General features: G+C 46.5%; 1 protein-coding gene across 1 annotated transcript in view; it reads left to right on the top strand.

The window, feature by feature from the left end:
• The window catches only part of ACAP3 (ArfGAP with coiled-coil, ankyrin repeat and PH domains 3), an 89478-nt gene extending 75585 nt beyond the window's left edge, over positions 1-13893 (top strand). Inside the window, exons 11-24 of the mRNA XM_010577396.1 lie at positions 930-1042; positions 5329-5380; positions 5835-5935; positions 6373-6484; positions 7068-7276; positions 7578-7647; positions 7781-7875; positions 8428-8642; positions 9258-9362; positions 12080-12172; positions 12332-12552; positions 12715-12824; positions 13196-13306; positions 13421-13893. Of these exons, the coding sequence (XP_010575698.1) occupies positions 930-1042; positions 5329-5380; positions 5835-5935; positions 6373-6484; positions 7068-7276; positions 7578-7647; positions 7781-7875; positions 8428-8642; positions 9258-9362; positions 12080-12172; positions 12332-12552; positions 12715-12824; positions 13196-13306; positions 13421-13568 (1755 nt within the window). The 3' untranslated portion in view covers positions 13569-13893. The remainder of the gene's footprint in view (positions 1-929; positions 1043-5328; positions 5381-5834; positions 5936-6372; positions 6485-7067; positions 7277-7577; positions 7648-7780; positions 7876-8427; positions 8643-9257; positions 9363-12079; positions 12173-12331; positions 12553-12714; positions 12825-13195; positions 13307-13420) is intronic.
• The last annotated feature ends 256 nt before the right edge of the window (positions 13894-14149 follow it).

Genomic DNA, 14149 nt, shown 5'->3' with positions numbered 1-14149 from the left:
GCTAGGAAAGGCACTTAATGGGGCTGTTTTCACTGCACTGTTGTGTCTTTGAACCAAGTAGTACAGGGGGAAATATTTGCACTCAAGAGAAGGGGAGGTGTGGGTAGAATGCATCATTAGAGTGGAATTGATGGGCAAAGAGACAATGTGCCTTAGTTCCCCAGGTTAGGGGGGAAAGTCATTTGGGTTTCATGACCTAGTTTCTCTTGGGAAGGAGGCAGACCATTGCCCAGGGAGAAGGATCCCATGTTCTGTGAAAGCAGCTGCTATTCTCTCTGCTCTGTGTCTTGCTCACCAGCTGTCAGAATCCATGAGATCTATCTGATGAATCAGTGCCAAACCTGACAAATCAGCTCTGAGTAGTAGCATAGCATAGAGAATTGAGTGAGCACAGATTGGAGATGGCATATGATGATAGCTAATGAAAATGGAATTGATAAGTCTTCCCCTCTAAAAATTATCATGCCTGTTTTCCTTGTGTGGAAAGCCTGGGGTTTGTTCTGTTCCTGGCCCCTTGCAGAACAGAGAGGTGGCAGGAGCATTGCTATCTCACTTGGCCAGTGAAAAGCATCTCTATTGCTTTATTTCCCATTGCAGACTGCCCCAGATTTTGGGAATTTTTAGCCCTTGTGATGATAAGCTGCCTGCCTTTCTCCTTATCAACTACCAGAGGGGGGAAATACAGCATGTATAATACTTCCCTGCAAACAGTAGGGACAGATAAGCTTACTGGAATGAGCATAATTCATGACTGCTATTCATGGCTGCAGCCCACTAAGGCATAGGGATATGCTGTGAGAGACAGCTCTGCCTGAACCTTAGGATTTTGATATAGATGTTTTTTTCTTCTTGATGTTTTGATTAGGCTTATCTCCATCTTGGTCCTAGAGAGTGCAGTCATGTTAGAGTCTGTTTCTTTCTATTTGCAGGACTTCTCCTATGATGACTCGAAGGTGGAGTTTAATGTTGATGCCCCAAATGGAGTGGTGATGGAAGGCTACCTCTTCAAGAGAGCTAGCAATGCTTTCAAAACATGGAATCGGTGAGTAATAATTCATATTCCATTTGATATTTGAGCTAAGACTCTGAACACAGCTAATACTGCCTGCACAGGAGCACACTTCACTTTTAGTGAGATCTTAGCAACTGTTATCATCACTGAAAGGATTCTGAGCTAAGCAGCTAAAAGGTAAATAGTTAAAACGAGGTTGGTTTCATAGTTTCTGTATACAGAGACTTTTCTTCTAGGAGCATTTTGCATGCAGATTGAGGGAGGTGATCCTTACTCTCTGCTCAGCACTGGTGAAGCCACATCTGGAGTATTGTGTCCAGTTCTGGGCTCCCCAGCACAAGAAAGATATGGACTTGCTGGAGGGGGTCCAGTAAAGAGCCATGAAGATGATTAAGGGGATTGGAACATCTCTCATATGAGGAAAGGCTGAGAGAGCTGGAACTGTTCAGCCTGGAGAAGAGAAGGCTTGGGGAGGGGGGCGGATTTTTTCAATGCATACAAATTCCTGATGGGAGGGAATGAAGAAGAGGGAGCCAGATTTCTCAGCAGTGCCTAGTGACAGGACAAGAGGCACTGGGCACATACTAAACCCATGAAATTTCATCTGAACGCAAGAAACTGCTTTTTTATTGCGAGGATGGTCAGGCAGTGGAGCAGGTTGCCCAGAGAGGTTGTGAAATCTCCATCTGTGGAGATATTCAAAAACCACCTGGGCAAACCTGCTCTAGCTGGTCCTGCTTGAGCAGGAGGGTTGGACTAGATCTGAAGAGGTCCCTTTCAACTGCAGTGACTCTGTGATTCTGCTCAGAACCTGTTGGCTGCAAGTAAGTTCAGAACCGGAAGCCATGTTAGCATAATTGCATCTGCGTAAGTTCTCCCGAGAGAAACAGTATCTCAAGAGAGATTAATGTAGCCTTATCGACACACTAACCTGGCTATGTGGCGCCAAGTCAGCTCAGAGAAAAAGAGGAGTAAGTATCTGCTTTATTGCAATGGTGTTTTAAGACCACAAATTTTCTACCAGCACGTTATAAGTCATGTGCTGAGCTTGCAAAGCCACTTGCTTTGCAGGTCTTTTGATATTGGTGTGTTGAAGACATGTACATTAATCACTAAAAGAGCTAGATGCTGTGTAGTTTATGTAAGCGATTATTATTTTCCTGTTCAAAACCAAGTATGCTTCTTTCTGTGAAGCTGTATATTCCCCTGAGGCTGCATCATGGAATGAGCCAGCTCATGTTTTGCTGCGTCTTAGTAAATGCTAGGAAAAAAAGTGCCTTGCACAACGGAAGAATGACCAGGCTCCATGCAGGGAAGACAGGGCACAATGCAGCTTGAGTCTTGCCTTAGGAAAGCTGTAAATTTGTAACAATTAAGAGAAATACCTCAGTAACACAGCAGGACATGCCATGAGTATCAAACCTGTCTATTTTGGGACGGGGAGATATGTGAGAATGGAAATATCAACTGTGCTGCTGGGAGCTGAGAAATGGCTTTCTGTGCACTGACCCTGCTCTTAATAATTTATAAATATTTCATCTGATAGGTCACTGGGAATGCCAGGCTCATATATCTCCTGCACTAGTCAGGAGTCTCTGCAGCTGCCAGAGACCTTGGGAAAGTGGAAGCAGAGGTTTCATGTTCTAGCCTTGCTCGATATTTGTGTGTTTAGTTTCCCTTGAGATAGTCAATGGGCTTCATACGTGGCTGTGCAAAAGGATTCAAACCCTTCCAGTGAGCTTCTAATGCATGAGATCAATGCCTTTTTGACCTACATTTACTCCTCTCACATAACAGGGAAATGATACAATATTAAGAGATCTTTTACTTGGCTACGGGATACATTCAAAGCATACACCACAGCAAGGCTGAAATATGCTGAAATTGTTAGACTTTGAAATAAATAAACGCTAAATGCTTCAGTGGACAGTTTGTGATATGAACAGAAACTGCCTGTATTTGCATGGAAAAAAGGTTTGAAATTATTAGAGATCTCTGAATTGGTTAGATAAGTGATTCCTTCTCTGAAGCTTCCCATAGTACTAAGGAGATTCCCATCAAATTTAGTATAATTTTGTTACCCCTCAGGCTCTCTGGTCCTCCAGTTTGCACTTGGAGGAACCAGAAACCACAACAGCAGCTATAACACAGTGCATCACGGTGTTTGATTTCAGTGCTCACAAGCTGTTGCACTGGGAAGGTGTCTTAGCTGAATTTTTATCAACCTTTTAGGATTTCCTGCTTGGTGTTTCCTAAGCAAAGTATAGCCTCGGTCCATAGCATGGCTTCTTTCACTGACACCACCTGTTTTTGCAGGGCAGAAGGTCGTTCCAAAGTGTGTCAGGTTAATGTCAAGACCTGTGCTTGACTCTTGTGATACAGAGGAATGGTTCCAGGCAACTCCCTTCTCCTAGCAGGACCCTGGCTGTGAATTCAAGGGTCACTCCAAAGGGCACTTATCCTGTAGGGAACGTGACCCTCTGGGACTGTCTCGTTTTCTTGATGTCTGAAGTAATGTTAGTGTCAAGGGCTCCAAGTTTTCCCTGTCCCCCAAATCCCAGCTATCCTCCCTGTATCCTCCTACATCCCAGTCATACACAGCCTGGATCCTCCCCACAGCCATCTCTGTCTCCTCAGTCCCACCCACTCTTAGCCATATCTACTCACGTCTTAGCTATTCACAGCTCCTGTAGCCTACTCATCACCTTCTCACTGTCACTCAGCTATTCACTGTTAGTGCCTCCCCCTCATGTGAGCAGGAGGGGGCAGGCAAAGAGAACAGCAAAACCCACAGTTCAGGATGTTGGGATAGAAGCCAGCACCAGGCAGAAATGCATGCTCTGGGGTGGTGAGCAGGAGAGCACAGCTGGAAGGAGCAGGAGCAGAGACTGGAACCTGAGAGACAAACTTTCCACTCAGCTTCATGTGACAGCAGAGCTTCTTGAGCATAGACTGCTGCTGTCACAGCAGCTCAGAACGATGCATCAGTGATATCAGCTCATCAAAATGGGCTCCCACATAGATGGGATGGCCTCCAGTTACCTGTATTTTCTCATTTCTCCACAGACATGTCAAGTCCTTTTGTTGTCTTTTATCTGTTTAATATTTCAGCAATGACAAAAGAAAGAGAATCCTGTCTCATCTCATTAACTCTGTCCCAGCTGAAACCAGGACATCGGGGAACCTAGTTCTTTTGCAAAGAGAGTATGTAATACATGCTCTAAATAACATCTTGCTGCAAGCCTCTTTGACTCTTTATGCTCAAGTATTCCAGTACCTTCTTCCTGAAGCTTAGCGGTGGTCCTGGCTCCCATTGCCCTCCATGAAGATCAGGTTGCAAAATTTTAGGCTGTATCTTGGAATGAGGAAGTGACTTGGGGTTTTGGACTTAGCACCGTAGATTAAGACGCCAGGGAATTACCTCTGCTATCAGCATCACATGGACCTTCAGTCGCTTTTGTTTTAATGGAAAGCTACTAGCTCATGATTTGTTGCCTCCTAAGAAGGTAGACTCCCTTCACACACACCTGTCCATACTCTAGCCGTAGGAAACAGGAGATTTGGCACTGTTTGGCCTCCCGTAGGCTGTAGCAGCTACAGAGAAATCAGCCTGGTCGGTAGCATAGCCTATATAAACAGCAAGATGTACAACTCACTAGTATTATTTTCTCCAACGCTATTTGTAGAGCTGCTAGTGTCCTGGTTTCAGGGTTTTCTGGGTTAGTCTGAGATGGATTTTTCTTTTTCCCACCTGGAAGTTTCTTCATGGTGTCAAGGAATTTCTGGCTTGCCTTATGATGGCCCTGCTTGGAGAGGCAGCAGGCACACTGCATCTGGCATGGCATGTGCAAGTAATCCAAGTTCCCCAGTAAATGTCAAGTATGACCACTCTGCATATATATATGCAAGTGCAACTATGCCCTAACGAATGCAACATGTCCCACAGGCACTGGATTTACTACCTACACTGGGGCCAGTGTGCACACACAAGCTTGTGCCCCAGAAATCGTAGGCCATAATATGGGACTGTCCTACTCCATTGTTTCTTCCCATCTTTCCTTCCTATACGTTGACATATCTAGAACGCTTGCCATCACAGCATCTCAATGCCAGGAGTCATTCCCTAAGGCTGTAAATCCTTTGTTCTCCAAGGGAGGGTATTGGAGAAGTATGAGCTTTTCTTGTGACGTTACTTTCCAGGTTCTTGGAATAAATTACACTCTTTTTAAATGGAGACATATCCTGCTCTGCCATAGAACAAACTGCCTCTCTGTAGCTCTCTTGTTCACTTTTTCTGTCTGTCTGTCTTCCCTCAGGAGGTGGTTCTCCATACAGAACAGTCAGCTGGTGTACCAGAAAAAGCTAAAGGTCAGTGAGGCTACACCAGATAACACTGGCAGATTAGCCAGCTTGTCTGGTGCCCTGCTTTGCTGGGGACTTCTGCACCATGGTGGGGGAGTGGGGAGGGGAATTGGATCAGGGGGACAGCAAGCCCATTCAGGCGTTATTGTGCTCCCAAGTTAGACTGTACTGAGTACTAAGTGGCAGCAGATGGTGTTTGTGGTGATCTAAACATTCCTGTTCAGCAGAGGAAGTTGGTGAAGTCCCCAGTAAGCCTGCCACTTCATGTGCATGTTGTCCTATGCTTTAATTCTGTATAACCCCTTCCTATTGCCCTAGAGTTATCTGGTGGTGGGCTGGCTCTGCTCTTTCTGGGCTCAGCTTATGCTAACCTGCAGGGTTTGGGAAGGAGTTTTCTGAGAGGCCTGGTTATGACACAGATTCAGGGAGCCAACAAAGCCACCTGTTCTCACTCTTTCAGGATGTCCTCACGGTAGTGGTGGAAGACCTGCGGCTCTGTACTGTCAAGCCGTGTGAAGATATAGAGAGGAGGTTTTGCTTTGAGGTCGTCTCACCTACCAAGTAAGTTTGGTGACTTCCCTAGGCCATCCTCATGGTAGCTGGACTGTGCACAGAACTGCAAGAGGTTAGATTTGAGCAGATGCTGCCCTGGGCTATTAAACGTTGACTGGGAGATACCCTTGCCTGTACTCAAGTCCCTATGAAGTTTGTCAGACATCAGTATAAGCCAGATCTAGACCACATGTAGACATATGCATATAGACAGTGAAACTGGCAATGGTCAGCTTTTCAAAACAGCTAGCAGACCTGCCTGGAGTTTTTGAAGCAGGAACACCTTTGACAGTACAAGCTCATAGGATTAATTTTTGCCCCTTTGCCTGTCAAATCAAGGTGCTGCCCCCATTGGAATGTCTGTGCTGAGGATGAAGTAGAACAATTTTGACCAAAACGTGCACCCTGTCCCTTTGCTCTTTCCAACTCATTTCCTTCCTTCACAGGAGCTGCATGCTGCAGGCTGACTCAGAGAAGCTGCGTCAGGCTTGGATTCAGGCTGTTCAAGCTAGCATTGCTTCTGCATACCGGGAGAGTCCTGACAGCTACTATATTGAAGTGAGTGAGGGGGTCATGACGGATCCATAACTGTGTCTCAGAGCCCTGAGAGTGGGCTTTTGGGCTGTGGCAGGTCCAGTGTTTGTGGGTGGACCATTTGAAAATACTCTTCTGCACTCAAGGGAGGGAGCTGAGGCCAGTGCTAACTCAAAGGCAACAGTTGTTCACCAACCAAAGCCACGCTTATAAAGCTGGGCTGGGGGAAAGGCAAGGTTTTAAATCAGTGTTGTTCTGACATCTTCACTTTCTTGCCATCACTCTGGATTGATGTTCCCCTAGGAATTTATGTTCCCCTGGGAAGAGCTTGCTCCCTAGTTGGGACAAGTGCAAGCAAAGTACCACGATAGCAAGTAGTTTGCCAGACAATGGTCTGCATGCTGCCTGCACTCCCAGAGCAGGGATGGGGTGCAGCGCCGTCTTGTGGCAATTAACCGAGGTTAATGAGGCTTTACCCGTTCCCTTCTTGGACTAGCCCTAGTTTATTCTTCTTCAGGTAGTGCTTCCTATCAGTGCCTCTGCTATGCAAATCTCTGGTTTGTTCCACAGTGCTTTGCAGAATCCTAGAACCCTTTTTTCCCTGCAGAGACTGGACCGGACTGCTTCCCCATCGACTAGCAGCATTGATTCTGCTACTGACTCCCGGGAGCGCAGTGTGAAAGGAGAGACCATCTTGCAGAGAGTGCAGAGCATACCCGGGAATGACCAGTGCTGTGACTGTGGTCAGCCGGATCCTCGCTGGGCCAGTATCAACTTGGGCATTCTGCTGTGCATTGAGTGCTCTGGTATCCACAGGTACTGCGTGCCTGTGTGCTCTGTGCTGCCAGCCAGGGATGGATTGCAAGCTCCTGGAAAAAATGGTGGAGCCTGAATTACAATTGACTATAATGTTTGTACAGATAGGTTCAAAAGTAATTGCTTGCTGCGGTACCTGTGTGTGCAGGTACATCTGTATATGCATATACCGCTCTGCTATAGCTACATCTATATAGATAAATACATAAGAACTGGATTGATCTTGTTCATTTTATGATGCATGAGAAGTTCTGGTTTGAGGCATGTAACCATTTCACTTTTCTTCCCTTTGGATAAATAGGAGTCTGGGTGTTCACTGCTCCAAGGTCCGATCTCTCACATTGGATTCCTGGGAGCCAGAGTTACTGAAAGTGAGTGTTGGCTTTTAACAGCAAGAGATAGGCAAATGGTGGACATGGAGGGAGTCTTATTTGGTGGCAGGCTAGACTAGAGGGAAGGTAGCTCCTCACCTGAAGATTTCATTTGTTCCCTGTTGTATTGCAGCTGATGTGTGAGCTGGGGAACAGTACCATGAATCAGATTTATGAGGCACAGTGTGAAGAGTTGGGACTTAAGAAACCAACAGCAGGGAGCTCCAGGTGAGTCTGAGTGCACACGGTGGTCCTCTCAGTCCTGTAGAAACCTATCCATTCACACAGCAAACCCAGTACCCTAAGCCGTCTGGAAAGTCAGATTAAGAGTGTGACTGGCCCTTCACTGAGGGCCCAAACCACCTCAAGTACACCTACCTCAACACACTCCCTCTGTAGCTAGCCTGAGCTTGACTCTCAGAAAGGTCAGTGGGGCATTACCAGCCAGCAAACTGGTGAAACATGCTTGGGAACCAGGGCTTGCTGGGTTTACACCTGCTCTGAGACCTTTCAAATACATGTAACTGAAGCACATGGTGTTGCCTAGGGCTGAACATCTCATTCTACCCTCAGCTACACCCCACACTTCTTAGTTTTGCTTTGAAATGGGAGGTATTTCTAGGTTTGAGAAACTCTCCCTTCTTAATACAGGCCTCAGTGATTTTTAGGACTCCAAGCCGGGTTGATAAAATGAGGCAGAGAAGCCCCATCTCCTTGTGGCTGTTTGCTTTAGGCGAATCACATGAGCCTGTGTACAGATTTATGCTGTTCTTCTCTTAGGCAGGACAAGGAAGCCTGGATCAAGGTGAAATATGTGGAGAAGAAATTCCTGAAGAAGCTGCCAAGTGGGGAGACTCTAACAGAGAATGAGCGGAAACCTCGACGCTGGTGTGTGAAGAAGTGCCAGAGGCACAACAGCACCACGAAAGCACCCACAGCTCGTAGAAAGTACCGCCATGAAGCAGGCAATGCATCACCAGCCATGTTGTCATCAGGTGGGAACCTCCCTTGCCCCACTCCCCATGCAGAGCTGTGCTGGCCTGCCCACCACTCTTTGTAGGTGTGTGCACAACTGCCCTAATAACATGTGTGGCCCCGTCTTCTCTAGGACCTGCAAACCTGCCAGAGGTATAAGCAAAACTGCTGTTGCACAAACTGTGTTGACACAGGTCTTTAAAGCCATTTCCTAACGTTTTCCTTCTGTTTAAGGAGGTTCTTGTGGCTAAAGGAGGAGATCATTACACTAGAGCGATCCAGCAACTTCTAAGCTTGCTTTGTGCATTTTCTTTTGTATTCCAGCTTCCTGCTTTTTAATAAGTTTCAAATCCTTTTATTTTTACCTGCCTGGTCTGTAAGAGAGGCCATGCTTATGAAGGGTTCTGGCTGCTCAAAATGCTCTGGGATGACTTGGTCTGCAGCGTATCACCACATATGGTCAGCACTTTGTTATATTTTGATGGTGTACGTGGGCATGAGTATGGCACCGTACACATCTGGGGTGCACTGGAGATGCAAGCTCAGTCTGTGTAAATACGGCTGTAGAAATGTGTCTCATTTGTTCATCTGCATGTGATTAACGATGTATTTCAAAATCTCTCTGTGTAAAACAGCAGCTACACTGGAGAGGAAGTTCCGTCGAGATTCCCTTTTCTGCCCTGATGAGCTGGACTCGCTCTTCTCCTACTTTGACACTGGTGCTGGCTCCGGCCCACGCAGTAAGTACAAAGAAAGAAAGTGTCTCTGCTTCTGGCACGCTTTACCTCCCAGCTCTTCTAGGGCATGTGCATTGTACCAGACCTAAGGCAAGGTATTGGCCTCACTGGAGAGAGGGTAAACGTTTCAGAAGAGTGATGGGGAGTCAGTTGCACAAACTCCAACCCATTGCTCTTTTATTGCACTTATTATTTTAATATCCTATCCAGTCAGTCCCTGGTGTTTGCATTCTAGTCCATGGGGTTTTTTCCCCAATATCTTTTACTCCCAGACCATGCATTCCATTGGCTTTTTTTCTGGTTTTAGTTTTGGCTTTTAATTTTTTTCCTTTTTTTAGCAAGTCTTACTGCGGACAATTTTTCTTTTTGTGTTTGTGACAATGAACTCCCCTCATATTCCGTCCACCTTCCTCTAGGTGCCAGCCACATCTCTATGCAGCATCCGCTAACAGGTGGCCCATGGAGTGGCAGTGGCATTGGTCCCGGTGGGAGCGGTACGCCGTTCCTCCTGGACGGAGGTAAGGTGACGCTCTGGCAGCTAGCAGCAAAAGAGACACCCAAATTTTACTTGTTCCAAACCAAGCTTCAGAGGCAGTCGTGTATTTTCTTTCAGCCAAATGATTGGAACCCATACATTACCAGTCCCTTGTGGGAGGACAGGCCGGCAGGCTTTTGAAAGGCAAAAAGCTTCCTAGGGTTTCCAGCAGCCAAGTTACTACATCTTAAAGGAACAACTCTCCCTCAGATGAGATAAAGGATCCTGTACAGGTGGGATCTCATGGCAAATAGGGAGTAAGAAGTGTTTATTTCAAATGCCCAGCATCTGTCACAGACTAGTCATGTGGTCCATTATCATATTTAGCTGGGGAGTGGTAACTTTTTAAAACTTACTAGTTCAGTTGCTTGTTATTGTATGAACTTAAGAGAAATATTTACGGTCCTGAGTCAGCACAGCAGAAGATCACAGGCTTTCCTACAAATACATGTTATCTTTTGAAATCAATGAAGAAGATGGTTTAGTGCTTGTCTGAATCAGTGCTTTAAGGGCTATTCCAGTTTCGAGGAATTTAGTGTTATTAGTCAATGGAAACAATACTTGGGAGATGAAGGACTTCAGAGTTGCTCAACAGCCTTATCTTGCTCCTCTAGAAGAAAATAGGAATTCTATCACTGATTCAGTGGGAACAGAACTGGGAATTTGACTTATTAATATTGATGTGATATGAGCCAGATCCTCCTTTCTTGCTTTGATGTAAATCTAGAGTAGTGCCCTGTGGCCTCGCTGGAGTCACTCTTTACTTGTACTGACATACTGGAGAGCACGGTCTCACCAAGCAGTATGTTTGCTTTCTACAAAAAACAGCAATGATTTTTCTGAAAGCAAATCCAAAAAAAGATATGCATGATATGTGCCACTTTAAACCTTTTCTGTTGTAGCTTCATTATCTCCTTTGGCTGTTGAACATTACTTGTGAGCCATGATTTCAGGACCACTGATTTAGAGACTGTTTTCTATATGGGGCCTAGCTGTAGCTGCTCAGAAGAATTCAACAAATAGCCTTTAAGGTTAAGGTGTCTTGTTCTGCTGTGGTTTCGAAGGCTCAGATCTTGAGTTCTTGCAGGCTTTCCTGCTATTACTCTTTGCAAAGACTACTAGGTTCATATTTTGGAAACATTTTGTTAGCTACAACCTGGCTTGTTTTTCTTTCTAATCAGTGGTTTGAGGGTAGGTCTTGGGGTAGGTCATGGGGACTTAACCTCTTGAGTTCTGGGAGGACAGACACCCCCAGACCTTACAGTCATTGGGAAGTTAAAAGCAGCAAGAAGCTGAATCCAGCCAGAGTTCCCAAGGGGACTGGGCATCCCTCAGGACAAAGGTGATGTGCCATCCCTGTTCCCGTAGGGGCAATTCCTGCATGTACTTCTTCTTTCCTTTCTGTCATTTTCTTGACTACTTTTGGGTGCAAGCTGGAAAAGGTACAGAGTTCCTCTGCCACTGACACATTGTGTGTCCTTGGACAAGTCGCTTCATCTCTTCATGACTCCATTTCTTGTATGTAGTCAGCTGCCTTGTAACATTCACTAGCTAAACAGGGATGGTGGGAAGCACTGTGGGGAAAGGGAAGGGATGTCTGTGAAGGTGAATGAGCCAATGGATAATGCTTTTAAGAGTTTGGCTTGAGATACACAGTGTTGATATTATTTGGCCCAGTCATGGTCAATAACCTGTCACAAGAGCCATGCATTGGCAAGTGCCCCAGTGCCAAATGAAGAGCTCTGGGGAGAGCACGGATAGAGTGGAAAATGAGATTATTAGTGGTAAAAGCAGAGGTGTGTCTTTATTTGCTTATGACACTGCATATCCTGCTGCAAAGCTGTCTCTGCTGCTGCTCTGCTCCAGTCTACGTCACGGCGTCCCTCATGGATTGCAGCAAGGGCTGTCCTCAACAGTCCAAAGTGCCATGGCAATGTTGGAGCATCCCTGCATGAAGGGCAGCGTGGGGACGTGGACACCATAAGGCTTTGCAATTTTTCCTTGGGCAGTTTTATTGAGTGGGGCTAAATGGGATAGCAATCCCCATCTCCCTTGCCAGCAGTGCCCGGTGCAATGTGTGTGTGACATTCTGCGCAGCCCTTTTCCCCTGTGGTCTCAGCTGTGCCTGGTACTGGACTGCCTGTGTATTAAAATGGGCTTGGTTTGTCTTTTGTTGGCCCTGCAGGTCTGAGCAGTGACAGTGGACTTGGAGGAAGCACGGATGGCAGCACTGATATCCTGGTGTTTGGCTCTGTGGTGGACAGCGTGACAGAGGAAGGTGGGTAGCACAGGCTGTTGGTGGAAGCGTGGGGAGGTGGCTAGTGCTAAGGCCGGATGGATGGTCAGGACCGTCTGGTGCCGAGAACAACAGGGAATATATGAAATTGGAAATGCAAAGCTTTTGAGTCATCTCTCTCCATCTTTTTCTGACTCTTAGAGTGTGAGGTGTCAGAGGAGTCAAGCGGTGAAGCAGAGATTGAACAGGAAGCATCAGATTTGGAGGACCTGAGGGAGCTGCATCCTGGCTTGTTGATCTACAAGGCAGCACAAGCCCGAAACCTGCCTCTCATGGCAGAAGCACTCGCACACGGTGCTGAGATCAACTGGGTGAATGATGAAGATGAAAACAAAACTCCTCTGATTCAAGCTGTGAAGGGGGTATGTTGTGCTAGTGGCTGGGAGGCCACATTTGGGAATGTGAGGTCTTGACTGTAGTTCAGAGCGCGCTGACAACGGGCAACTTACAGCCTGGTACGTGCTCATGCATCCTCTCAGTACTGCTGGCTGAATTTATTTAGTAATTCCCTTTTACCTTGCCAGGGTTCCTTGATAGCCTGTGAATTCCTGCTGCAGAATGGGGCAGATGTTAACCAAAGAGATAGCCGAGGCCGAGCTCCCTTGCATCATGCCACATACCTAGGGCATACTGGGTAAGTTCTTTGCACATCGCGGTGACATGCTCCATCACCCTTGGATTGAGATTCAGCGTTAACACAGAGTAATGGGGGTGAGGTGGGCAAGGAGCTGGGTTTTGGTTAATTGGTTATTTGCAAAGCATGCCTTTTTATAACGCGTCAACAACGTGACTGTCTTAAGGATAATTGCCCCCATGATGATAGATAGGGTGTAATTGGGCCCCTTTACGCCCGTTCCTTTCTCCGTGCTGCTGCAGCATTTCCTGATTTAGACCAATAGAAGTGAAGCTGTGCCTGCCTATGGAAGGACAGTGCCCTCTGCCCACTTCAGTGGAGGGGGGGAGCTGGAATTTCTGTTCTGACGGTCTTTTCTTTCCCTTCTGCAGTCAGGTCTGCTTGTTCCTCAAGCGAGGGGCAAATCAGCATGCGGTGGATGGTGACGGGCAGGACCCGCTCAGTATTGCTGTCCAGGCAGCCAATGCGGACATAGTTACCTTGTAAGTGCAACCAGGACTTTCCAGTGCACGTGTACAGGAACATTGCCTGTAAATAGCCATCAGGGAAGGAATAACCAAATCTCTCTCCCTTGTGCTTTCTCTGTTTCACTCTAGGCTGCGTCTGGCTCGAATGAATGAGGAAATGCGAGAAGCAGAGGGCCCCTTTGGACAACCAGGTCAATATCCCAGCAACAGCCCTACCGAGCTGCAGTACAGAAAGTGTATACAGGAGTTCATCAGCCTTAATATAGATGAGTGTTAGTGACAACTCCCCCACCTCCCCTTTGCTGTCTTGAAGTTGGGCTGAATTTCTAGAAGCCCTGAGAGCCCCATCCTTGGTATATTGGTGTTTCTTGCAGATTGGTCTGTTTTTGATGCCTGCACGTATAGGTTGAGATGCACACAGGAAGGAAAAGGGGTCTTTCCTGTTAGCGTTAAGTTCTCATGCTTGACTACTGGATGGTTGATTTTGTGTAGGAGACTTCTAGGGCATAACCACAGACCATGGCGTGTGGACTTGAGTGTGTGAAAAGTATGGGAGATGAGTTTAGCATTAAAAAATAAAAAAAAGAAAAAAAAAAAGAAAAGAAAGAGAAGAAAAGGAAACCCTCTATCACCAGGAGAAACCCACCAACAATACGATCAGATGAACCTGTCTCTGCTTCAGCGTAGTTACCATGCACTGAGTTCTCGTCTGAACAGTTTGTTTGGAAGGGATTCTGACATGGAGCCCTCTGTCCTGGCAGCGTGACCAGCAGCCTGCTCTCTCATGGGACTGCTGCAGGGACTGGGAGCTGCTGGGGCCAGTTTAGAAAACTAAAAGATGACCTCTAAGTCAGGAAC

The sequence above is a fragment of the Haliaeetus leucocephalus genome, unplaced genomic scaffold (assembly GCF_000737465.1).
Source record: "Haliaeetus leucocephalus isolate CR32 unplaced genomic scaffold, Haliaeetus_leucocephalus-4.0 Scaffold556, whole genome shotgun sequence".
NCBI classification, from domain to species: Eukaryota; Metazoa; Chordata; class Aves; order Accipitriformes; family Accipitridae; genus Haliaeetus; species Haliaeetus leucocephalus.
This window is presented reverse-complemented; position numbering and strand designations above follow the sequence as displayed.